At 34.3% G+C, this 27,268-nt stretch overlaps 2 protein-coding genes across 3 annotated transcripts; one reads left to right on the forward strand and one right to left on the reverse strand.

Annotated features, from left to right (window-relative positions):
* Positions 1-1,098: 1,098 nt before the first annotated feature.
* Positions 1,099-14,612, reverse strand: LOC114303184 (G-type lectin S-receptor-like serine/threonine-protein kinase At4g03230). The gene is made up of 5 exons (XM_082889620.1): positions 14,609-14,612; positions 14,231-14,350; positions 1,795-1,917; positions 1,478-1,686; positions 1,099-1,326 (listed from the first exon to the last, which is right to left on the reverse strand). Exons 1-5 carry the CDS (start codon positions 14,610-14,612, stop codon positions 1,099-1,101), a joined length of 684 nt encoding a protein of 227 aa, XP_082745746.1.
* On the forward strand, positions 14,588-21,064 carry LOC145798879 (kinesin-like protein KIN-7O). 2 transcript variants are annotated; one of them, XM_082888164.1, is made up of 9 exons: positions 14,588-14,836; positions 14,946-15,100; positions 18,541-18,654; positions 18,757-18,838; positions 19,159-19,226; positions 19,303-19,377; positions 19,521-19,708; positions 20,511-20,586; positions 20,720-21,064. In XM_082888164.1, exons 2-8 carry the CDS (start codon positions 15,098-15,100, stop codon positions 20,581-20,583), a joined length of 603 nt encoding a protein of 200 aa, XP_082744290.1. In that variant the 5' UTR covers positions 14,588-14,836; positions 14,946-15,097; the 3' UTR covers positions 20,584-20,586; positions 20,720-21,064. The 2 variants fall into 2 exon arrangements, with proteins under 2 accessions (XP_082744290.1, XP_082744291.1); XM_082888165.1 differs by having other exon boundaries at positions 14,607-14,836; positions 14,958-15,100.
* Positions 21,065-27,268: the final 6,204 nt, after the last annotated feature.

Raw genomic sequence — 27,268 nt, forward strand, 5'->3', positions numbered from 1 at the left:
AATAATTTAATACTATCAGTCACCGAGGTGATACATCTGAAATAGTTATCTCATTGACAGAGGGTACGTCAAGATTTTGTGAGCATTGAGCTAATTCTAGGACTTGCCGCCCAACGGAGAACGCAGGTTGTTTTGGTTGAGGAAGTATCACGGTGTCGCTTCCCAACATAACAACTACAAAAGACATGTTGGGTCTATCCGCTGCATCTTCTTGGACGCACAACAATCCAATTGGATGCACTTCAGCACTTCACTTGCCACGCATGACTGCACTAGTATTGGATCCATCAACTCCAATCCTTGTCCTTCGGACCATAATTTCCATGCCTGTACACTATTCAAGTTAAAATCGCTGTATGTTTTTTCATTATGCATCTTCATTTAACGACAGAGAGATATGAAACATACAAAAGTAAGGAGGCTGTGGCCATGTTTGGAAAGATGAAAGCCACTATTCTTCTTCCCACTTATTATCTCAAGCAAGATAACCCCAAAACTAAAAACATCTGATTTAATAGAAAATAATCCTTCCATAGCATACTCTGGAGCCATATATCCACTGTTGTAGAAAGAGAACATCCGAAATAATATCATGTTAGACGGATATGCATTTTAGAAACTGCATGATCATCAGTAATAAAGTCCTAATTTCATTCTCAAATTGATAATGCTTTTTTCCTATGCTACACTACCATAGACCATGATTAAACTAAAAATTACAGATTTATGTATGTAAATTTATGGAAACAGAAAAGACTTACTATGATCCAACAATTCTATTTGTGTTGGCTTCACTTTGATTTCCACCAAAAATCCTTGCCATCCCAAAATCAGATATCTTGGGATGCATCTCATGATCCAACAAAACGTTGCTAGCTTTAAGGTCCCTATGAATAATTCTAAGTCGAGAATCTTCATGTAGATATAGTACGCCTCGAGCAATTCCATTAATTATGAGAAAGCGTCTCTTCCAGTCTAGTTGCTCTCCTTTAGTTGAGTCTAACAAATAACCAAATAAAATTACTATATATCTTTGTATTGATCTTTGGTTTTGTATTGGTTGCATTAAAATTGGATTCATTAGCAAATAGGAAGTGACTAGAAAGAGTCCAAACCAAAGAGGAAGACATCTAAGCTTTTGTTGGGCATATACTCATAGATGAGCAGTGACTCATTTTCCTCCAAGCAACAACCTAAGAGTCTGACAAGATTCCTATGTTGTAGCCTTGCAATTAAAATGACTTCATTCTTGAACTCTTTTAGCCCTTGGCCGGAAGTTCTTGAGAGCCTTTTAACTGCAATATCTCTGTCATCCGGTAATGTACCCTGCAAACAAATTTCAAGTCATGTAGTCACTCAAATAATGGTCTTTTGAACCTAACATTGCATTGTCAATCACTTGATCCACAATGTATACAATTGATAAGGTATATATGATTTATACTTTTCAGAGATTCGTCTTGAACTTCGCAAGTACCTTGTAAACTGGACCAAATCCACCTTCTCCGAGCTTATTTTTTTCAGAAAAATGTTCTGTTGCTGCAAGTATGATATCTAACTGAAATGAAGGAAAGTCTTGCAATTTCGCGTGCTTCTCTGCTTGCAAATTTTCACTGTTGTAGTCATTGCCAAATCTTCCTCCAGCCGAGTCAATCAATTCAACTTCTGAGCTATTTCCATTATCTTCTACAGAGAAAAAAAAAAAAAAAAAAAAAAAAACCCACAGAACAGAGAATCAACTAATAGTGGGTTGTAATTGTAATAGAATTGTGGAAATCATTAGACTCTAATTACCTTTCTGTACGAGTGTTGCTTTCCTTCTCCTTTGGTAGTAGATACAAGAACCAAGCAGTGTTACCACTAGGAATACAGATAGACTTATGCTGATACTGATTGTACTTATTTTTCTTTTCCTTCCTTCAAAAAGCAAATAATCTTCATTTAACAACTATTTATATCATGGCCATTTGGTTTACAGTGTTCAATGATAACAAAAATTGAGTAAATTACACTGTTCACCATTAAATTATTATCAAATTCTAACTTTGGTCTTTAACCTATAGATTTTCTCAATTTGGTCATTAAACTGTTGAATTTTTCTTAATATGATCCAGTTAATAATAACTAACATCCCATTAACCACTAAATAGCATTGTATTTGTAGCAAATTCAGTAGAGTAATGCATATTTCTTAAGAAATTAGTGCTGAAGTGGGATGGAAACACTCTTATACTGAATCTTCGTACGATATTGAGTGTAGAGAATGGCATAAGTGACAGAGGTTCGATGAACATAGAAGAGTTTTTTGATCCTCTAGAAAAAAAATAAAAATAAATAAATAATTCCAAAATCCAAGCAATAAAAAAATCAAGAATGGATGGAAAATGATAGCCAATGTCAATGGAAAAATTATAAATGTTTATTTTAATGACAAGTACATGGAATGTGACGGTGTTTTTAAAAAGATAAAAAAAAAAATTCAAAGTTTGCATATCCTATTGCCATGAAAATTGTTGCAATTCAGAGTGAAGAATTTCAAGATAGAAATATTGCATCTAAGCCGTCAAAAGTGATGTATTTTAACAACAAAAATCAGGACATCAATAGAAAATTCTAGTTTAAAGAGGTGTTGGAAAATAAACTTGTTTTTTGTAATTTGAGAGTGACTATCATGCATGTCACTGACTTGAGTTGTATGCTAATGTCTTTGTGGTTATAGTCTAGTGGGGGAAATGAGTCCTAAATTATCTTAATGTTAGAATGTCAAAATTATCTTACAACTTTGTATGTACCTTTGTAATTGGGAAGTGGTGAAGAATAAAAAGGGGAGAGATGGTGTGCAAACTTAAACAACAGAGATAAACGAAGAAAGAGGGACACAGTCTTCTGATCCCTCTATATCTAAAGTCTTTGAAGTCCTTAAATCTTGTGAAATATGAGAGTTTGGGAATGGCGAATAAGTCAAGAGTTAGTCTAAATCATAGAGGGAGCCCATCTCCAAGGGACCCCAATAATGAGAAGACTTTTAAGGAGGAAAATAGAAGAAAATTTAAAGAGAAACTTCATAACCTAAAAGTGCGAGAGGGAAATTTTGAATCCTCTATGCTGTGATAGTTGTTTTATGCCTTTTGTAGTTTTGTTTCCTTTGGTGAGAGTAGTTTGGTTCTGTTTATTTTTGCGCTCCTTACAAAGATGTGTGTTGAACTTCATTGTATATCCTTCTTTTGTGTTATAAAATTACTTACTTATTGATGCATACCGAATTTTAAAAAATAAATATTTTTATTTTAATATTTTAAAATTAATATTTGATTAAGAATATTCTAATTTAGTATAGAATATTATAGAATTACTTAGTTATTTAGTTTCCTGATTTGATATGCTGTAATTTTCCATTTTATTACCTCTAATTTTTATTTCCTATTTTATTAGTTTCTTGTGTTCCAATAATTGCGTTTATTATAAATAATGGCTGTAAGTCTTAGGGGAAGAAAGTTTTTGATGATTAATGAAATTGTGAGTTGATATACTCTTTTTCTCCAACCTTGTAATTCTTTGAGAATCAACAATTGTTGAGTCTTCATTCTCGGTATTCATTGTGAATCGACGAGTTTAGAGAAGAATCTTACTTCCGGTATTCTTGTTTGAATTAACGAATTTTAAGATTGTTATTATTTCACAATTCGCGCTGCATCAGTTTGTATCAAAGCTTGTGATGTTCCTGCATCATGCCTAGGACTTGCGATGGTGCTCGGGAGATTCCTGTGGATGATGTGGAGGTAATAGATAATGATTCTAACCTATTGAGTTTTCATGGTCAAAGGCCAAAGAGAGATCATACAATAAAGAATTATCAAAATCACGCGAACCAAGTTACTGAAGAAGAAGATACAATTGAGTGGCCATTCACATCAAAAATTATTCCTAATCCAATTGTGGATTGAAGTAAACCACCAATTTTTTATGAAGAACCATTCATTGATGGAATTAATAATATGCTTGATCATATTTTGTCTGATGAAATCATACACTAGAGTCATGTAAGTGATCTTGATTGGGTTGAATCCTTTTTTATTCAATGTGGATATCAAGAACGAGTTGATATTATAAAATTTTATTCAAATTATATACTTGGTTTACATGACTTCAGGGGCATTCGAAATCAATCTACAATGTGGAGAATATTTTTCTATGATCCGTTTGAAAAGAAATTTTATGAATATTCTACAAATTTGAGTTTGAATCGTTCCGATTTGTAGTTGATGAAGGTGGGTTAAATTTATCAAAGGAAGTTGTTGGTTTAATTTTGGAAGACCCTTCTTTGAAATTTAGGTTTAAGAAAATTAACCTGAAATATAAGGTTGATGCAGACAAGTGTAGACTTCCCAAATTATTTCAAGCAATAGAAACTCGATGACGAGTTTTCTTAAGCGGGAGAGATTGATGCATACTAAAATTTAAAATTTTAATATTTTAAAATTAATAGTAAATTAAGAATATTTTAATTTAATAGTTATATAGTTTCGTGATTTGATATGATGTAATTTCTCATTTTATTAGCTCTAATTTTTATTTCCCATTTTATTGGTTTCTTGTGCTCCAATAATTGGGTTTATTATAAATAATGGTGGTAAGCCTTAGGACAACAAAGCTTTTATTGATTTCTGAAATTGTGAGTTAATGCACTTTTTTTCTCCAACCTTGGGTATTTTTTGAGAAAATAAACCATTGTTGAGCCTTTTTTCTTGATATTCATTGTGACTCAACGAGTTTAGAGACGAACCTTACTTCCGGTATTCTTTTGTTGAATCAACGAATTTTAAGATTATTATTATTTTGCAATTCGTGCTGCATCACTTATTCAAAAAAAAAAAAAAAGTAACTTCGTAATTTACTTATTTGTCGTCAAAAAATCCCTATGTAGTTTTGAGGTAAACAGCTACTTTTAGTTTTTCCATTCAAACTAACAGATATTATACATACCATTTTTTAGAGTGGGCTTGATTTTCCAAAAGAATAACGTGAAATTAACAAAACAAAAATGCAATGCTACCCCCATTTTCTCTAAACTTAAAATTAAATTTAAATGTTAATTAAAATTAAATTAAATTAAAATATAATATAATATAATAAAAAATTTATCTAAAAGATAAAATGTAATTAAGGATTGATTTAGAATATAATTAAATAAAAATTTAAAATAAATAATTATTAAGGATTGGTCTAAAATATAATTAAATTAAAATTATATTAAACTGTTAACAATTACAATAAATATTAAAAAATTAAGATTAATTGTGATCTAAAATATCATTAAATTAAAACTAGATTAAAAGTTGGAAATTTAAGTAAAAAATTAAGAATTTAAGATTAATTGGGATCTAAAATATAATTTAATTAAAATTAGAATAAATTGTTAAAAATTACAATAAATAATTAAGAATTTATTATTAGTTGTGATTTAATTGAATTAATATTAGAAATTATAAATTAAGACCTCGTTTGGGAACAAACTATTTGATAACTTTTTAACTTTTTATGAAAAGATGTACAGAAAAATAGAGAGAGTGATGTGACAACTTATATTGATTTTTTGACTAAAATATGTAATTGTCAAACGAGACCTAGGTCTATAAGAAAGGAGAGACAAAGAAAATAATAATAAAAAATTATAAGACTTGAGGGTATTACAGTTATTTGACATCTATAGTTATTGGAGTTAATTGTTGCCCTTTATTCTAAAATCACATTAGGGCTTTCTGATTATATTTGAACCATAGAATGATAAAGTATTTTGGTCTCAAACCACAATATGGTACAATAAATTTTGCCAAAAAAAATTAATATGTCCCGACTATAAAAAATTAAGGGCGAATTACAGTAACAGTCCCTATAGTTAGGGCTCGTGTCACTTTGATCCTTAACTTTTCAATTGTGAAACATTTAAGCCTGAATTTTGGATCTTGTTTCAAAAAAGGACAATTAAAGATACCATTATTCAATTTTAAGGACAAAGTCATTAATTGGATAAAATATAAACTAATTTAACAAAAATAAATGTCAATGAATTTTTAAAAATAATTTTTACCCACCAAAGATAAAATTATGTAAAATTAATAAACCTTTTAGACATTTATTTATTTATTTTTTTACCAAATTAATTTATATTATGTGTTTGAATGATGATTATGTAATGGATAGTTGTTAGGCTTTTAACATGTAATTGATATATTTAATATATGAAATATTTTTAGTTTTGAATTTTTTGATTTAATGAATTGGTTTAATAATGATATCAAAGTTGTCGCCATATTAATAGAAACTAATTTAATGAAAATAAAAACAACCACCCATTATATGATCATCATCCAAACACATAATAAAAATTAATTTGGTAAAAAAAAATAAATAAATGTCTAAAATATTTATCAATTTTATATAATTTTATCTTTAGTGGATATAAATAATTTTTAAAAATTTAAAAATATTTTTTTTGACATTTATTTTTGTCAATTTAATTTATATTTTTTTAAATTGACGATTTTGCCATTGAAATTGAGCAATGATATGTTCAATTGTCCTTATTTGGAACAAGATTTAAAATTTAGAATCAAATGCATCACAATTGAAAAGTTAATAATCAAAGTGACACGATATCCAAACTATAGAATTGTTAGCGTAATTCGTCCAAAAATTAATAAGCCTAGTTGAAAAGATTAAAAAAAACTCATGTCCTGTTTGGTAGCATAGCTTTTTCAGTGTTTTTGTAATTTTTTTTACTTTTTTATGAAGTGATTTTTTTTTTATGTATTTAAAATAATATTTTTAGCTAAATAAATAATTATAAAAAAAGTAATTCTTTAATATGTATGATGTGATATTCTAATTTTTTTTTTAAATCTTAATTTTTATTGATTTTTTTCAAGTCAAAAAATTTGTTGCCAAACTACCTCGCAACATTTAACTTATTGGGCTAGATTTGAGTAGAAAAGTACAGATTTGGGGTTCGACTTGGGCAAGTTTAAGCAACTACGACCACCAACACAACTCGATTTCAACCAGAGCTCTCAACATGACCAAATCAGTCTTAATTGCACCCTTGGGCAAGTTTAAGCAACTATGACCACCAACACAACTCGATTTCAACCAGAGCTCTCAACATGACCAAATCAGTCTTAATTGCACCCTAATAATGTACGATCGATTTTGTGACTTGAGATTAAAAATAAGAAATTTATCATTGAAGATCAATAGCTCACCACCAATGATACAAGGGCAAAATACACTAACACCTATATTTTTTCAAAATATCACTGTGACTCCTGTTATTTTTTAAAATATCTTGCATTCCCTTGCTTTATAAAAATGTGTAATAAAATATCTTGCATTCCGTTGCATTATAAAAAGGACTTGGGGTCACTGCTGTGGCAAACGCACAGTAGTGACTATTGTGCTTCATTTTGTGATACATTATGAGCTTATTTTATGATCTGAACCGTTCATTTTGTAGGATTTGTTGAGTACTTCAAGCCTACCAAAAATCATATTAATCGGATATCAACAACTATATGATCGAATTGCATATTTTTATACTATTTTTCAAAAGAAAAACTTCTTGTTTGTTTTTTTGGTTATCAATCATATAGTTATTGGTATCCGATTAATATGATTTTTGGTAGGCTTAAAGTACTCAACAAACCCTACAAAATGAACGGTTCAGATCATAAAAATAATCCCATAATACATCACAAAATAAAGCACAACAGTCACTGTTGTGCCTTTGCCACAGCAGTGACCCCAATTCCTTATATAAAAATGTGTAATAATTTAGTCCAATGGTTAATCAACTGTCTATTTATTAGATGGAAAAACACCACATCAACACAAATAATTATATACATATACTATTTCCTTTTTATTTATTTATTTCTCTCTCCTCTTTAACAAATCTAGCAACAAAAATCATCGCTTAAAAAATCACATTACCCAAACCATGGAGATTTCTCATCACACCACCCCAAATATTGGGGTGAATATGGTCCGGATTGATCCGGATTGGGGTAAAGCCAAAATCAATCCATTATCTACGGTTTCTGAAAAATTGAAACCAATCCAATCTGTTTAAATCGTGGAACCAATCCGAACTAATTCATTTAAACACGGATCGGATCGGTTTAGCATCACAGATTCATATAATTAAATAACAAAAAAAAAAGAATATTTTAATTTCATAAAAACATAAACATAGTATAATATTAGTTCCACAATAGAGACATATTGTTCTAGAATTTACACAACCATAAGAAAACTGGTTCCACCATAAGTATTTAGACCATTGCAAATTAAAACTAAAAACCAATAAACAAAAACAATAAAAGAAGATACTATGCGGGTTTTTTATATGGAATAAGAAAAGATACTATGCGGAAGGGTGTATAATATAGGCTATTTGTATACGGTTTGGATCGGTTCCAATCCGAAACCGTAGAGTTCAATCCGAAACCGATCCGTAGACTATATATTTTTAATTTTTCAATCCAAAACCGAATTACAGATTCAAAAAACCAATCCAAACCTACCGAATTAGATTGGACCAGATCAAATTACGGATTTTATACATCTTTGCTCAGCCCTACCCAAATACACCTGATCCAAACTGATTTAGTCAATACTGTTGTAATATCTACCCCACAGAGGATTCATTGTTGTTGGAAGTCTAACTACATCCAATCATTACTTTTTGGTTTATTACATTTTGTATGGATGGATAGTGAGTCTCACAGGAGATGATTGGTGGCAATAGACTAAATTTTGGATGGTGAGGGTTGATTTGGGATGTGGATAGGCTTTTTAATTCTTTGATTTTTCAGTTATTTTAATATGTGGTTAAAAGGATTCATTTGGGATAAGTTTTTTTGGTTTTTTTGACTGTTGTGAGAGAAAAAATAAAATTATTACGATTTGGATGTGACATTTTATCTTATTGGGCTAAAAAATCTATTTTGTCTTTGGGCCTGACTTCTCTCCAGTCCTAGATTAGACTGGAGGGTACTGTTGGGCCCTTGCGGACCCATGATCCACCATGGGTCCCGTTTCGATAATTCGAACCGTTCAATGTGTAGAAATTGTGGAATACTATATGCCTTTAAAAATTCACGTTGATCGAATATTGATAGCTATGTGATCAAGTTAGTTTTGTATAAAAAAAAATTGACAATGAAAAAATAAATGATTGACAAAAATCTGATCCGATGAAATAGCTATCGATATCTGATCAACATGATTTTTTACAGACATAGAGTATTCGACGAGTTTTACACACTGAAGATTTTAGATTATTGAAATGGGACTCGCGGTGGGCTTCCACTGGCCCAACAATATCCTCCAATCAGATCTGGGACTGGAGGGAAGCAAATTCCCTTTGTCTTTTTGTGATTATTTTATCCAAAAAAATCTCATTTTAGCTTATGTCAATCGAAGAAAATTAATCCCACTGATTTTGGGTAGTGAAACAACCATTGATCATGTTTGATTTGGTTTTTAGAATTTTATTTAGAATTTTATCTTCTAAAAATTTAACAATTAATTTCATGAAGAAAATGAAAAGGAAAAATAAAAATAAAAATCAAAGAACTTATTATTTTTAGAAAAATTTATCCATAAATCCCAGATTATTGATTTATTTTGTCGTGATAGTTTTCTTATCAACTAATAAGTCCTTTCTTTTATATATTTTATTTTGAAAAGTTGTATTTATTTGATTTGGTGCCATTTGAGTTTAAATGAATATCCTTTTGTGATTCATTTTTCCAATTTTCTGATTCGTTTTTAGGATGGGAATGGAAAGGTAAGATGTGAAAGATTTTTTTTTTGGGGATTAGTGGTTGAAATGTTGGTTGTTGAGCGTGAAAATCTACATTTATATTGGTATGATTTTCTAGTGTTACATTAGAGTGTTACATTAGAATGGTACGTTTGGAAAAAGTACACTAAAAAATTTTTGTGTGTTATATTGATTGAAATGTTATATTTAGGAAAAATTCACTGAAGAGTTTTTTTTTTTTGAAATGTTATATTGTCATGTTTGAGAAAAATACGCTGAGGAATTTTTTAATACGTTACATTGGAGTGTTATATTTGGAAAAAATACACTAAATAGTTTTTTTGTGTTACATTAATTAGAGTGTTATATTTGGAAAAAAATACACAAAGAAGGTTTTTTGAAATGTTACGTTGTTGCATTTGAGAAAAGTACATTAAAGAGTTTTTTAATGTGTTGCATTGGAATGTTACGTTTGGGAAAAACACATAAAGAAGCTTTGTGTGTTTTATTGATTGGAGTGTTACGTTTGGAAAAAGTACATTAATGAGTTTTTTTTTTTTTGAAATGTTACGTTTGAGAAAAATACACTAAGGAGTGTTTTTAATGATACATTGGAGTGCTACGTTTGGAAAAAGTATATAGTAAGGGATTTTTTTAAAGTGTTACATTTAGTAATTTTAATATTATGAAAAAATTCACATTTATTTATCAACACATAACACATGCACAATTATACTTAGTTTTTTATGTAATTCACACCATAATGGAACATTTGGGCCTATAGAAAGAGAGAGAGGACCAAGTTGATCATACAATCACTATTTGCGATTTATTGGTGTTTCACCCTCATTTTTATGTAGTTTAATCTTATTGGAGTACAAAAATAATTTTTAGAAATTCATAAAAAAAAAATGTTTTTAATGTTTATTTTTGTCAAATTAATTTCTTTTTTTTTTCAAAAAAATCATAAAATAATTTTAGAGAATCAAGCCAAACATGACCAATAGGTTTCATGGAAACAGATAAGTAGATAACTAAATGCTAGTGATTAAATAAAAAAATATAAAGAATGATGGGTCTTTATTTATTTAATTTTTTCCCCCTAATAATAAAAGTGAAGATGATTCTATATAAAGATGATGATGACAGGTGAGATGGTGGGAAGAGTATTGTAGTGATAAGAGTATTATAGAAATTGCACATTAGTGATAAGAGTACTATAGTAATTGCACAATTGAAGCAAATGTTTTAACTGACAATGGATGAAAGTGGGGAGGTTCTATTTGCACACCATCTATTCTCTCAATTCACACTATTATCCTAATTTTTTTTAATTACCATTATATCCTTTAATTAAATTACCTACACAACCCTCCCTCTCTCTCAACTCACCACTGCCAGCTACCACTTTCTCCCAGCCCCACGACCGTCTGCTGCTACCTCTTCCAACCCTACCAGCATCGATTGCCACCCCTTAACTCCAATAGCACCATTCCCACCTACCTCAACCCCACCACCGCTGGTTGTCATCTATTCCACTTTCATTGCCTCTCCCGCTGCCCCTACCTCTAGCACCATCTTCTCTCTACAACAACTCTCAAGCACCTCCTTCGGCGAACACGTTCCATTACCACCTCTTCTTCTCTTCTTCGCTTGCTCGCTCTCTCTATTTGATTGATCATCGATCGATCTTAGTCAATTGCGAGGGTTAGGGATAGCGGTCACTAAGGCTATGATGATGGCGCGGTGTGGTTGTGGAGGTGTCGGAGTGGGGCGGAGTTGAGGTAAGGAAGGGCTGAAGGAGTCTGGAAGAGAGACGGTGGCAGTCGGAATGGATTATGGAGGGTGGATGAAGGCGGGGTGGGTCACCAAATCTGTTGGTAACTGGGTTGGAGGTAGGTAGGGTTAGGGTATTTCGGGCATAAAGGGTATGAATTGAGAAACTAATAAAAATTGAAGATGATGTGGAGGTGTGAACTGTAAATGGTGTGTATTGAGGTGAACTATGGTGTGTAAATAGAAACTCCCATGGAAGTGTGATTTCAACGAATAAACGGAGTAACAATGTGATTTCAAAAAAACATAGGGGCATTAGTATAATTTACCCATAATACAAACACGTTGATATTTGCTATACCAAAACACATGCACATGGCATTTATTTTGAATCCACACAAGGATATAAAAATGGTTTGCCCGCCTGAAACTCACCCAGCCCAACCCGATCCCCCGGAGTTATGGCTTTAGCCATGGTTTTTTTGGCTTGTCCGGAAACCTGGCCCACTGGCCTGATCAAGGCCTGCTTAAAGGCCCGTCCTGTCTAATGCCCAAAGTCATTTTCAAGCTTTTTTGGTGAAAAAAATTTAACAAAATGTCAAGCTCGGCTTGCTAACCCACTCAAGGCTAAATTATCCCCTGGGCCTAGGATTGTACCTAGATTTTTGGAAAATAGACCATCTTGGTCCAATTTTTGATGGGAGCTTAATAGGCCCGAGGGCCAGCTGGCCTGAGCCCGGACCCAAGCGGGTTGGGTCGAGCCATCTTTACATCCCTAGGCTGACACACGCACTCCTTATATCATTACATGGATGTTTGTTTGAGGGTTAAAAAAAAAAAAAAGAGAATTCGCAGATATTATTAGTCAAAAATCAATTCAATCCATATATTTTAAAATTTTATATTTAAACTTTGAATCAATTTTATTTCATTGTCAATTTCTGTCTATAATTAGACAGAATAATGTGACACCAAATTACATTTTACCCTTTAAACTATCCCTCATAAATCAATTAGACCCATGAATATAAAAAAATAAATATTTAATAATAATTTTAATCTACAAAAGTGAGAAAAAAAAGTTTAAATAAAAAAAAATTGTCTATTTGTGTGGTTGAGTATTCTCCAAGAGAGTTGTTGCTAACTTTTGCTCAGTGGTGCCATTCAATCAATGATAATACCAAGTACTAATGTCGATTTTGTACGCAAAGATCTCCACATATTCATTTTTATCATTTAATATAGTTTCCCAAATGTTGGAAGAAGAATAATTATAGTTTAAATTTTTACTCACACAATTTTAAAAATATTTCTAGTCGATCAATCTGATTAGAATAAATTTGGTGAATAAACTAACGACAATTGGAGAGAGAGAGAGAGAGCAACTTAGGAATTTGACTCAATTATTTTCATCAAGACTCGCTTAAGGAAATTTGAAACTTAAAGGGTAACTGACAAACACCCCTTGAGATTTATTTAAATTACAAATTATACCTTGTGATTTTAGAAATTACATTATGTCCCTAAGATTTCTAATTTTATAACAAATAGGTCTTTTTATTTGTAAATCATCAAGTTAATTAACAGTTTTTAATAATGTTAAAATTTTATTTCAATTAATAATTCAGATAATTTTATTATTGTATAGGTGAACAGTTAGAAATTTCACTTTTTTAATTAATTTTATCAAATAAAAAATTCTGATAGGGAGATATTTGTAATTTTTCAAATCACAGGGGCAATTCATATTTTAAGTAAACCTCAGGGGGTGTATTTGTAATTTACCCAAACTTAAAAAGACAATTTTAAGTGAGACTTTTTTTCAATATTTTTTTTTATTTTTTTTATTTTTTGTAAATTGCTTGGTTCCCATTTTTTAAAAACAGTTTTCAGAAAATTCTACACTCTTATTTTCTGTTTTTTTTGTTTTTACTGAATTTTTTTAATATTTTATGCAAATTTTTTACTTTTTAGACACACCTAACATAAATACACCTAAAAAGTAAAAAAATTGTAAAAAAAAATCTTTTAAAAATTCACTAAATACCAAAAATACAAAAAAATATAAGAATTTAGTACATTTTTTGTATTTTTATGTATTTCTTAATTTTTTTAAAATATTTTTTCACAATTTTTTTACTTTTTAGACACATCTAAGTAAGGTGCATCTAAAAAAGTAAAAAAAAATGTTTAAAATTTAAAAAATATTCACCAAAAACAAAAAAATACGAAAATCAAAAAACTTAATTTTCAAAAAACTTAATCCAGAAAACTCAAACCAAACACAGTGATTGAGATTTTATGTTCCTCATTTTTGAGATAAAAATTTATTAATTAAATATTTAAATTTAATTGTTTATATTCAGTGGTCTAATTAATTTTTGATAGATAGTTTGGGGATTAAGATGGAGTTTTAAATGAATTTTGGTACCACCTCAACAAATTCCATCTTATTATAAACGATGATGACAACTAATGGAGTGGTGAAATTGATCCAAACTGAACAGTTTAAATGTAAAATTGATTTAATTGAAAAAACATGGAATGAAATGATTTTTGAGTGATAGTTTTGAAGATAAAATGAAATTTCCTCTAAAAATAAATATGTTACTATCTTTATTCAAAACTCACCATGTTTGCCGCCGCCGCTGCTGCCACTATTAGGCTTGTTGGGTGCAGGAGGGTCCAGCAAGAAGGGGTACAATTCATACCATATGTTACAGCTTGGTGACGCAGATCTCCCTCCTTTCACTACAGGAAAGTAAGGATTTAACGGCGTTTAATTAACGACGTTTAATTAAACGTCACCTTTTTTTATAATTAACGGCGTTTTTTAAACGTCGCCTTTGTTGTTAGGCAAAACGGTACTGTTTTAAAAATAGAAGACCTTTAAAAAACGCCTCCAAAACCCTGTCTCTCTTTACACACTCTTCCCTGTCTCTCTTCACACCCTCTTCTATCTCTCTAAACTTTTATTTTGAAAACCCTACACTGCCGTCTCCTTCTCACTCATTCAAATCTCTCACTCACTCCTCGCTCTCTCTCTCTCTCTCTCTCTTTCTCTCTCTCTCTCACACACACACACAAATATCTCTCGATTCTTCAGTTCAGTTCAGTGATTCTTCTTCTTCAATTCTGGTGATTCATCTCGGGATTGCGATTTCGAAGTTCGATTTTGAGCATAGATCCGTGATTCATCTCCGTGGATTTGGAACTCTTGGTCTTCTTCGATCAGAGGTTAGTTGCTCTCTCTTTCTCTCACTCAAATCTCTCTCGATTCTTCTTCAGTTCAGTGATTCTTCTTCGATTCTTCTTCCATTGATGAATAACTTTTGTTATGGTGAAGGAAAAAATGTAGGTGAAACTTTAATTTATTGGTTCAAACATTAAAATATGCCCAATCTGGTCCTCCTCCTCCTCCTCGTCGTGTTCAAACGAACGACCTCCTAAAAAGAGGATCCTCCGACAACGTCCGTTTTCCGCTGAGAACTTCATTCGATGGTACGCACTGCCTTCCCTAAATCTTGGAGCATATTTTACAGCATCACCATTTCAGTTGCTACCTAAGAGAGAACGGGTTTTCAAAGTCATAAAATTTATTTTTCTCTTCAAGGTCAATTAATGCTCAAGAAGATGTTTAAGAGAAATAAAATGCACAAATTACAGTAATGATGCCTGGAATGTACTCCAATTTTAATACCTTTGTTGTGGTAATTTTTGAATATATATGAAATCTCATTGTTTTAGTTGTAGAATTGATTTACTGCTAAGAAACTGATCCATTAACAGGATAGGCATTAGTTGTGATCTGAGTTCTTATGATTTATTGTTTTACATATTAGAGGGAAGGACAGAGATTGGAGAGGTTGATGAAAGATGTTACTGCATGCACTACAGAGTTTTATGGCCTCATGTTAGTTGCTGGGACCACCCATTGATGGCGACCTTTCAGCCCTAGAATCGCAATTCTGCAGTTCAAAGCAAGAATTGAGTTATACCCATGTTTCTATTAAGATAGAATCACAATTCCAACTTTGATGAAACTGCTCTCAAACATTTGTATCCCAAAGAAACAAACGAAAAGTTACAAAGTAAAAATATAATATGCAGAGAATAAATGTTTATCTTAGTTTCTGACTTTTCTCTCAGGAATTAAAATATGGATATTTTTATTGTTTCAATTTGGGTTCTGTGAAGATTGATGAATAAAAAATCAGATATATGTTAAGTGACTTGGTTAAGCAAACCGATAGGAGTCGTAGTGAGAACAACTATGTTGTAACTGCTTATGGACCCGAGCCTGGGTGATCTATCCATGACGATGATGAAGTTTGGGTGAAACTAAGTGGAGGTCCAAACCAACTGATGTTGAAGAATCAATAGATGAGTTGTGGTTAAGGATGAAATGCCACTCAAACCAGAGTTAGCTAGATCTCCCCAAAATGCATTGAGGTGCAGTAGTTGACTGAACATCTGGAGGGTGAAGTATTGTTTCAAGGCAAACTCTGAATATTAGACATGATCTCAAAATAACAAGGGTCAAGGTCAACCAGTAAGACGATGGGAGATAAGCTTCATCGTTGTGAGGGAAATAACCCAAATCACTAGCTAAGGCCCTTAAATGACTGTTTAGTGATAAAGGAGGTAGGGGTGCTGAGATAGCAAGGAGTTTTGCCTAGAAGCAACCACCCTTGAAAGAGTGTGTAATAGCTCACTAATCGAGCACTTGAGTGCTAAAGATGAACGAGCTAAGCTATATGCCGAAGTTGTGCGATGTGGTGATGAATTGTTACTTTTGTAATAAAAATTTACTATAATTTTGTTTAATTGTTTTATGTGGTACTGTGGTTATGTACAATAGACAATTTCTCTTTTAAATTCCAACTAAGCAAAAAATAATAATATTTACTATATGAAATAATACATAAAATTTTCCTTGATACTCCCAAACATAAACTCTTCTAGCTCTAGATGTTGTCCTTCCTTGACCCCGCTCCTGCTCAGCCTCTATGCCACTAAGGCTCTCATAGAATGAGTAATTGAGAGGAACATGTCTTAGCCAAAAAGAATAATACCATCCTTGAGTCATTTTGCACCCTTGCTTGTCCTTCTATTCTCTTCATTGAATTTCGGCATCCTTCAATATATTTCTACTTTTTATTTCAACTTCCTTTTCATTCTGCTCTTTATTTCATTTTTCCTTTTCACTATTCTCCTTCCCTTTTTATGATATCTTCCTTTATTTGAAATTTTTTTATTTCACACTTATCTTCCTTCATGTTTCATCATATAATTGCTTGATAACATATTTAAGTTGCACAACAGGAAAAAGAAGAAGCTAGGAGTGCAGAGCAATTGAATATCTGTCACGCTGTTCTCATTTCTCTGTTTAGGTTGTTATTCCAGTTTAACTTGGTGACTTTACCACCACTATCTTACCTGGGATGATATCTGAACTGTGGCTAAGATTTCTGGCTGGTGGTGTCTGATTGGTTTTTAATGACAAGCACACAACTCCACAAAGCTTTACCCTGACTTTTTGGGCCTGCTGGGTTGCTTGAACCATGTCACCATTTTGTTTAAGCTATGGCCATAATTCTTATTGAGTCACTTCCAAATTAACATGTTCTTGCTTCATTTGTTCATGAAAAATACTCACCACTTCCACCTCCTCGTCCTCCTCTTCATATCCCCTGTTAAGTGTTCGTATGCATCTCCAGAGAAATTTATTCACTGTGTATCTTTGCTTTGAGTTCAATTATAGTGTTGAGGATGTGTTTTTTGGGGGAATCCCTGTAGATGCATATGTCCATGCTTATATATCTGTATTCTACCTTAGTGAACTATATGTGATCTAAAATCAACCAACACACCTGATTTAATACTTCTTATTCTTACAACATTCCACATTTCTTGAAACCAACTATTGGATTTCAAGTTCCTGCTATGCTTGCCATGCTTGTCAAATTTCAAAGTCTGAGTCAAAAGCTGTCATGTCCAGTTAACACTTCAATTCGTTGATATAATGTATTGAATTGCGATCCACTTACAAATGGTGCTGAGACAATTATTAGTCTGTTGAAGTTTAGTTCAATTATACTTGCTTTTAGTTCAATTATATCGTTGAGGATAGGTTCATGGGGGAATCCCTGTATATGTATTTGTCCATGCGTATGCATCTGTATTCTATCTTCAGTGGCAGACAAAAGGGGGGATACGGGGGGCGGTGGCCCCTGATAAGCTTTTTGTTTCCTCCATGTAATGCTCCTGTTTTGATACTGAGACTGTAAATAGTAAAGCAACAGCCCCCAGCCAATGTTTAGAAAACCAGAAGTATAGTGGTTTCTTCAAAGGGACATCTATATTGTATTTGTAAGATTTATATACACTAAATTATTAACAACGAGGGAAGTAATTAGTGGCAATTTCCAACACGACACATTAATACAACAGTAATTGTACACAAAGTTAGCATGTTATTAGGATTGATCATTTGTTGACATGAATCCGATTATGACATGACACAATAACATGGAAAATAAACTAGTCAAGTCAGTGTCGAACTCACATAACACAAAGTTGACACGAATAACCCATTTAAAGATGAATTAGTTACATATTTTAATGTTATTTTCATGAAAACATGTCATGTTTTGTTTAAATAGCTTATGTAAGATGAATTAGTTAAACTGTTTTTGCTTATGGACAAACTAACAGTGGAAAAACACATACAATGCGAGGCTCAACTTCTGAACCTGGAGTCATTTGTACAGTGGAAAAACTGTTTTTGTTTGATCAGCATATTGTAATCATTTGTACTGTAACCACTGTTAACTTTTACCATGTTCTGTTCTGGTTCTGATATCGTGTCTTCTTTCAAAGCACCACTTTTCTCTTAAAGTTGTTGATTTGGTTTCTCTTCTATAATCTTAATGCTTTAGGATATGGATCGAGAGTTTCTTTTAAGAATGTCCTATATGGAGATATATAATGAGGAAATAAATGATTTGCTAGCTCCTGAGCACCGAAAACTGCAGATTCATGAAAGTCTTGAGGTACTTATTACTTCCCTCTAGGACCTACATAACTGATATTGATATCGTTCTGATAAATAATGACTGACTGTCCATTTATTCTGATTTCCTTCATGCATGAAGCGGGGAATATTTGTTGCTAGGTTAAAAGAAGAAATCGTTGCCTCTCCTGAGCAAATCCTTGAACTTATGGAGTTCGGTAAATGTGGGTTTTTTTGAACATTTCTATCCCTTAAATTTCTTCTTTTTAAAGTAGTCTTCAAGGGCATTTCCACCTGTCCTGACACAAACACCCCCCCCCCCCCCCCCCCACCCCCCCCCCACACACACACACACACACACACGCAAAGAGTGCCTATGGCACACTTCTATCCCTTGTTCTTATATAAGGTTGTTTCAGTCTTTTAAATAAGGTCACCTTCAACCTTGAAAGTCACTTGCAATTTGACATTTAATTCTTAAATTCATAAGCAAATTATACAATTTAACACTTTCTTTTTCTATCTTTTGGATTTTGATTTACAGCTCATCGACATATTGGGGAGACGAATATGAATTTGTACAGTAGCAGATCACATACAATTTTTCGTATGGTAAAGTTACTAATCTTTCTGATATCCTAATTTTTATAATTGTGCAATCTTGTACGCTTATTTTCCATTTGCATAGATTATTGAGAGTAAGGAGAGAAGTGAAGATGAAGATAGTGGCAGTTCTTGTGATGCTATTCGTGTATCTGTTTTGGTATGCTTCATCAAAATTTTCTATACTTCCTATAATATTTATTTTTGGATTGCTAATAATTGTTAGATATTTGTTGCTGTGATATACAATATTTTGCTTATTTTCTCCATCCATCTCATTTTTTTTGGGGGGTCTATTTTTAGAACTTGGTGGACCTTGCTGGTTCAGAGCGTGCTGCGAAGATGGGTGCTGAAGGTGTTCGTTTGAAAGAAGGTTCTCACATTAATAAAAGCCTAATGACACTTGGAACTGTCATCAAGAAATTGAGTGAAGGTGCTGAGAGTCAAGGGTATGGAGGAGAGCCTTCAAGAACAGGACAAGATAAACACAAGTACGTCTCATAGCTTGTTTTCCAGACATCATAATCCTGGAAATATGTGCCTTTAAAAGCAGATATTCCTTTCTTTCATAGGATATTAGAGTGTTGAAATTGTACAAGAAAACTGCAGGAAAATGTTTACTTTTGCATGATTATGTCCTGAAAATAGCTTGCCTCTATAAACTGCAGTAATTCTAGAAATTATTCAAAACACTAGTCCAGTCATTTTTGCTTAAAAACCCTATTCTCTTTGTAGCATTTTTCTTCGCTCACCATACACATGTGCACACATGTATGCACCCATACATGCGTTTGACTTTTTTGATTGTTTGCAGACACCTGCATAGTGGTGCAAGATTAGCACCAAACACTAGATGTCTAGAACTAGGATATTGTTGAGGACAATACAGTTGAATGTGTAAGGAGAGGCTTCTGTTTGTGCTAGATGACACAAGCAGCAAACGATAGAGGTTTGGAATTCTTTAAGTGAATGCTGAAGCCAGATCTAATGGTTGATAGTTATTTGTTGCAATTATAAATTAAAACCTTATAAGAAATTTATTTTTGAATCACTCAGTTCTCTGTGTCTGAGATTGTTTTACTTTTACATGGATAATTTTAGTTTGGACTGCATGTGAGCTTATTTATGATTTTCTCTCTGTTCCAATGAGTTTATAATAATTCTAGATTATGTTTAAATAAGTCCTCAATTTATTATTTTTTTTATTCTGCTTTCAGTGCAAGCCTTTTCTGGTATTTTTTATGTAGTCCTCTTTGCAATTTAAAATCACTGTTAAATTGTGAATTTCTTCAGAATGCAGTTGGTTCTCATTTATACCCTCAGAATCCAGTCCTCCGCCTTGGAAGTCAGCTCAACTTCAGTGTAGAAGGTTGGTGTATGATAAAATTTTACATTAATTTTTAGTTGGTCACAACTAAAACTCACAAATCCATTTCGGAAATCTAGATCTAAAAGACAACATTGAATTAATGTTTAAAAAGCCATACTAATTGTATATGCAGAAAATTACAAATTATATGAAGAAGTTGGAGAAGGTGTCAGCGCCACTGTTCACCGGGCTCTCAGCATTCCTTTGTGTTGACTGGGATTTGGGAATGTATCCTGCTCAAAATTGTCTTTTGTTGTACATGAACCTATTATGATTAATTGAATACGAATCCCTATTCTGCAATGTAATGATGTGTAATATGCTTGACTATTCCATTGCATCTGCATGTGCAAGCAAATGACTTAACCTATTTTTTCTTTTTATTTTTTGATTGTGTTTGTTGTTTGATTTTGGTTCAGACACAATCATGTAATGTTTATTTAGTCAATATATTGAAGTAGCTGTAAAATTTTATTCATATTATTGTTATTTTTCAGTTTTATTACAGGTATGTTTTTTAGTTAAATATAACAGATTCAGAACAATTTTTTTTTTAAAAAAAAGAGCTATAACGGCGTTTTTTCAAAACGCCACTACAGTGCCAACGGACATTTTTTTTAAATAAAAAAATCTATCACGGCGTTTTAAAAACGTCGCTAAATATTGGATGACGTCATTTTATCATTATTTATTGCATTTAGCGGCGTTTTTAAAAACGCCGCCTATACTAATTTTACGACGTTTTTAAAGCGTCATAAACTTATAGCGACGGCCGCGTCCTCGACGTTTGGTGATAAGCGTCACTAAAGTAATTAGCGGCGTTTTTCATACATATAGCGGCGTTTTTAAAACGCCGCTAAAAGTCATTTTTCCAGCAGTGTTTCTTTCCGGCCACGGATTTAAGAAGTTCAGAGACAACAGAATTTAGGCAAGTACGGCAATCCGTTGGCGTTAAATCAGGCGTACACTGCACCATGCTATACAACTTAATAGAACTGGTCACATTAGTTTGACTGGTTGCATACATGTGGTTCAAAGGATTGGAAGTTGCCACAATACTCAGATTAGAGAATGTCTTTCCCAAAATCTCATTGAAGTTATCTGGCTGGGTTGCGTTTGTTGCGTTCCACGTATAAAATTGCGGGAATATCTCCATGGTAGAAAAAGAACTGTTCGAGTAGCGAATAAAACACTCATCATACCATATAATTGCCTCTTTGTAGGGCGAGCAATTTTTTAAAATCTCAACGCCGGCCGTGTCGATGCAATTCTTGCACATACTGGGTTGAACATCACCTCTGCAGAGGAATAGGCCATAAACTTTGTCAGGATCATCCCCTTGGGTAATATTGGAGAAGGAGTCACCGCCATTATTGTAAAGAGACCGGATGAGGAGGATTTTGAGATTGTCTTCAAATTGGCTACCCGCAGTGTAATTTCCGTTATGTTTGCAAAAGTAAAACCGGTATAGGGAGAGGTCTTGTTGCTAATGTTGGTGGGGATCCGAACCCCGGGGTGACTGGCTTGCCAACCCCTGCTGTGACCTCTGTGGTCAATCCTCCTGTTGTTACTTCGGCTATTCCGGGAGGACCGCTCAATCATCACGAGCGCCCGGAGAAGTTCACGAGAGTGAATTTCAAGAGATAGCAGCAGAAGATGCTGTTTTATTTGACTACTCTAAGCCTTGCGAGGTTTCTGAGTGAAGATGTACCAGCCGTAGAGGAGAATGAGCAAGATAAACAAAAGCTCATGGCTCTAGACGCTTGGAAACAAGCTGACTTCTTATGTCGGAATTACATTCTGAACGGCTTCGTGGACCCGCTTTTCAACGTGTTCTATGCCAAGAAATCGGCTAAGGAGTTGTGGGATGCCTTGGACAAAAAGTACAAGACCGAGGATGTTGGGGTAAAGAAATTTATCGTCGGCCGGTTCCTGGACTTCAAAATGGTGGACTCCAAAACTATCATGAGTCAAGTCCAAGAGTTCCAAGTGATTCTGCACGAGATACATGCAGAAGGGATGGTCCTAAGTGAGTCATTCTAGACAGTTGCTTTGATTGAGAAGCTGCCTAACGGCTGGAAAGACTTCAAGAACTACTTGAAGCACAAACGAAAGGAGATGACAGTCGAAGAGCTCGTTGTCAGGCTCCGGATTGAAGAGGACAACAGGAAGAAAAGAGGGAGTACCTCCACCATCAAAGCCAACATGGTTGAGCATGGCGAGTCCTCGGGGGCGAGGAAAAAACCACCGACAGGCAAAAGCTCAAAGTTGGGGGCTAGAGGAGGAATCTCCAAAAGGCCAGCCTACAAGCCAAAGGAGCCTACTTTTAGGTTCGATGGCAAATGCTTCAACTGTGGAAGTGACGGGCATCGGGTAGTTGATTGTCTGAAGAAAAAGCCCTACAGGAAAAACCCTCCCCAACACAAAAACCAGGCACATATGGCTGAAATGGAGGAATTGTCACACAATGTGGACGACATGCATCTGTCAGCCGTCGTGTCAGAAGTGAACATAGTGGGGTCAAACCCGAGGGAGTGGTGAGTGGACACTGGGGCCACTCGCCATATTTGTGCAGAGAAGAGAATGTTCACAACTTTCGAACCGGTTTTAAACGGGGAGAAGTTGTTTATGGGAAACTCTGCAACCTCAGCTGTTGAGGGTAAAGGCAAGGTGATCCTGAAGATGACTTCAGGAAAAGAACTGACTTTGAACGATGTCCTTTTTGTGCCGGACATTCGTAAGAACCTTGTCTCGGGGTCTCTCCTAAGCAAGCATGGCTTCCGCATGGTGTTTGAATCAGACAAGGTCGTGTTGACCAAGGGCGGGGTCTATGTGGGGAAGGGATATATGCCAGGTGGTATGTTTAAATTGAATGTAATGACACTTATCCCTAAGATTAATGAGAAAGCTTCTTCTTCTGCTTATATGCTTGAGTCCCCTAATTTATGGCATGGTAGATTGGGTCATGTAAATTTTGACTCTTTACGTAGATTAATCAAGTTAGATCACATACCATCTTTCAAGATTAATCCACAACACAAGTGTGAAACTTGTGTAGAAGCAAAATTGACAAGGTCTTCTTTTCATCGTATTGAAAGAAGTACCCAGCCTTTAGGTTTAGTGCATAGTGATGTGTGTGACTTGAAAGTTGTACAATGACGTGGTGGCAACAAGTACTTCATCACTTTTGTTGATGATTGCACTCAATACTGTTATGTGTATTTGCTTAAAAGCAAAGACGAGGCTATTGATAAATTTATTCTTTTTAAGAATGAAGTTGAGAATCAATTAAGCTAGAAAATCAAGGCATTGAGAACTGATCGTGGTGGTGAGTATGAATCCCCGTTTGCCGAGACTTGTGCTCAATTTGGAATTATTCACCAAACCACAACGCCTTATTCACCTCAGTCAAATGGTGTTGCTGAGCGGAAGAACAGGGCGCTGAAGTAGATGATCAAACTGATGAAGTAGATGAGCCAAGAAGGAGTAAAAGGGCTAGAACCACAAAGTCTTTTGGTCCAGACTTGTTGACTTATATGTTAGAGGGAGAACCTTGAACGTTCCATGAAGCTATGACTTCACCTGAAAGTCCTTTATGGAAAGAAGCAATTAAGAGTGAGATTGACTCCATCTTACAGAACCATACTTGGGAGTTGGTTGATCTACCCCCAGGCAGTAAGGCCTTGGGGAGTAAGTGGATCTTTCGAAGAAAGATGAAAACGGATGGGTCAGTTGACAAATATAAAGCTCGGCTAGTTATCAAAGGATACAGACAGCGAGAAGGCCTGGATTACTTTGATACATATTCACCTGTGACAAGGATTACATCCATTCACATGGTGATTGCAATAGCAGCTTTACGTGGTTTAGAAATACATCAGATGGATGTAAAGACAGCTTTCTTAAATGGAGATTTAGATAAAGAAATCTACATGGAGCAACCCGAGGGGTTTTCAGCTCCTGGACAAAGTAAGAAAGTCTGTAAGCTTGTCAAGTCATTGTATGGTTTGAAGCAAGCTCCCAAACAATGGCATGAGAAGTTTGACAATGCTATGTTGTCAAATGGGTTTCGAATCAATGAGTGTGATAAGTGCATATATGTTAAAGACACTGACAAAGGTTATGTCATTTTGTGTCTATACGTTGATGATATACTCATTGTTGGTAGCAATGATGAAATGATTAAAGCTACCAAAAGATTGTTAAACTCTAAGTTTGACATGAAGGATGTGGGCCTTGCAGATGTTATTCTGGGTGTTAAGATCACCAGAACATCTGGTGGTATTGTACTTTCTCAAGCTCATTATGTTAATAAGATGCTTGAGAAATTTGGAAAGTCAGATACAAGTATGTTTAGGACACCGGTAGACTTAAGTCTATATTTGACTAAGAATAGTGGTGAGAGTGTCTCTCAACTAGAATATTCTCAGGTCATTAGGAGTTTGATGTATCTGATGAGTTGTACAAGGTCGGATATCGCCTACACTGTTAGTAGGCTGAGTAGATACACGAGTAATCCTAATGCTACTCATTGGAAAGGCATTATGCGGGTGTTGGGGTATATCTGTTACACCCTGGATTATGGGCTGCATTATACCAGATACCCAGCGGTACTAGAAGGGTATAGTGACGCAAATTGGATATCTGATATAAAAGATTCCAAATCCACTAGTGGTTATGTGTTTACCCTTGGAGGGGCAGCCGTGTCTTGGAAATCTGCCAAGCAAACGTGTATCTCGAGATCAACGATGGAATATGAGTTTATTGCTTTAGATAAAGCAACTGAAGAAGCTGAATGGCTTCGCCAGTTTGTTGAGGATATTCCACGTTGGCCAAAACCTGTGCCAGCTATCAATATTCATTGCAATAGCCAATCAGAGATTGGTCGGGCACAGAGTAATATGTATAATGGAAAGTCTAGACATATCCGTCGTAGACATAATTCCATACGACAACTACTCTCAAATGGAGTTGTCTCTCTAGACTATGTCAAGTCTAAGGACAACATTGCGGATCCGCTAACCAAAGGGTTAACTCGAGAGTTAGTAGAAAAGTCGTCAAGAGGAATGGGGTTAAGGCCTTTAGTAAAGGTTACCGGAACGGAAAACCCAACCTAGTTGACTGGAGATCCCAAGATCTAGGTTCAAAGGGATAACCTAACTTCGTGTAACGGGTGAGTCACTGAAGAGGTAAATCCTCTTGCCCATTTCTTTATACAGTGATGCGCTGTGGGGGTGGAAGGTTAAGCTAATGCTTTTAATGACCTTAGTGATGTGGTATAATGAAATACCGTATCTAGGTCACCTATGTGAGTGCGAAGTGGGGCCGCTTCTTTAAGAATTACCAAGGCCGAATTCTTTAAAAATACTCACAGAACCAGGCTAGTGTTCCAGGGCTATACCGGACACACCAGTGAGAGCAAGAACAATGGTTGGACTAACTCCTGTGTGAGGTCTATTGCCTCGGTTTACATAAACGGCAGAACAGTTCAAGACATCACGTTCACTGGTCAGCCAGTAAATCCGATAGGCTTTTACTACGAAAGGTTCAAGGCCAACAGCTACCTTTTCTGATGCAGGGTTAGTCTTTGTGCTCTCTCTCTTTCCGAGTCTTTGTTGATAAATGTTGAGCGTTTGCTGTATTCGGTCAATTTTTATTCATGTGGGGGATTGTTGGAGAAAAATGGTTGAATAAGAAATTGCCTCATAAATGTGTTTATAACTCACACATTTAAGGCTCATCAGTTTTACAAAATTGATTGGGCAGTTTTGCTAGCATTAGTTGCCAGCCTTGATGGCTAGAGGTTTCTCCCCTCTCCCCCATGGTGTATAAAAGGAGGCCCTATTCCTTGAAAAGAGATATAGAATTTTTTCTTGACATCCATACACTGTCAGTCTACTTCTCCTATAATTTTCTTTCTGAGAGAGAGTGTTGCCGTTGTTCGTTCGCTAAGCTAATCAGAAGGTGCTTCTGTTGTAGTTGGTAAAAACCGTCGTATCCTGAGAAGTAGACGCCGGCGTACCTCCAGCACCCAACAGTGAGGCGGCGAATCTATTTTAAGGAGACTGTGGTATCACACAGGCTTCGGTTCGCTTCCTTTAACCATTTTATATTTTATCTGTATTTTATTCAGCATGTTATTTTTCCTAGGATTGAAGGTTTGTTTTGCTCATCTCATAATTTTGCGATATGGAATGTGAAATTATGTAATGTGAGTAGTTTTTCCCAACATTGGCAACAACTGATATTGCCAGCCATGCTTTAGCTGCTCTGGAGGAGAGCTCTATAAGAAAAGTGTACTTAGTTGGAAGATGTGGACCAGTGCAAGCAGCTTGTACCACAAAAGAAACGTGAAGTTCTTGGTATCAAAGATTTACACATTAACATTCAAGAAGCTGATCTAGTGAAAACCCCAGCAGATGAGAACTAAAGAATAGTCGAATACAAAAGAGGGTTCATGAGTTGCTATCTAAGGCAGCCGTGTCGGGACCATCTCATCGCAGTTCAGATCAACGCGAACTCCATTTTGTTTTCTTCCGGAAGCCGGATTGGTTTCTAGATTCAGAACAACTTTTGAAAAAAAAAAAAGGACTGTTGTTTGTTTCTTTATATATATATATATATATATATATTATATATTCAAAGAAATGGGCCCACTTTGTTCATTTTGACTCTAGGAGTT

Source organism: Camellia sinensis, chromosome 9 (assembly GCF_055761805.1).
Source record: "Camellia sinensis isolate YWXY chromosome 9, ASM5576180v1, whole genome shotgun sequence".
In the NCBI taxonomy this organism is placed as follows: Eukaryota; Viridiplantae; Streptophyta; class Magnoliopsida; order Ericales; family Theaceae; genus Camellia; species Camellia sinensis.

Coding starts and splice junctions, on each gene's coding strand:
- LOC145798879 (XM_082888164.1), top strand. Junction 19,227..19,302: donor CACATACAATTTTTCGTATG/GTAAAGTTACTA, acceptor CCATTTGCATAG/ATTATTGAGAGTAAGGAGAG. Junction 19,378..19,520: donor CTATTCGTGTATCTGTTTTG/GTATGCTTCATC, acceptor GTCTATTTTTAG/AACTTGGTGGACCTTGCTGG.
- LOC114303184 (XM_082889620.1), bottom strand. Junction 1,918..14,230: donor CAGCGGCGGCGGCAAACATG/GTGAGTTTTGAA, acceptor TGCTTTTTGAAG/GAAGGAAAAGAAAAATAAGT. Junction 1,327..1,477: donor GATTTGGTCCAGTTTACAAG/GTACTTGCGAAG, acceptor ATTTGTTTGCAG/GGTACATTACCGGATGACAG.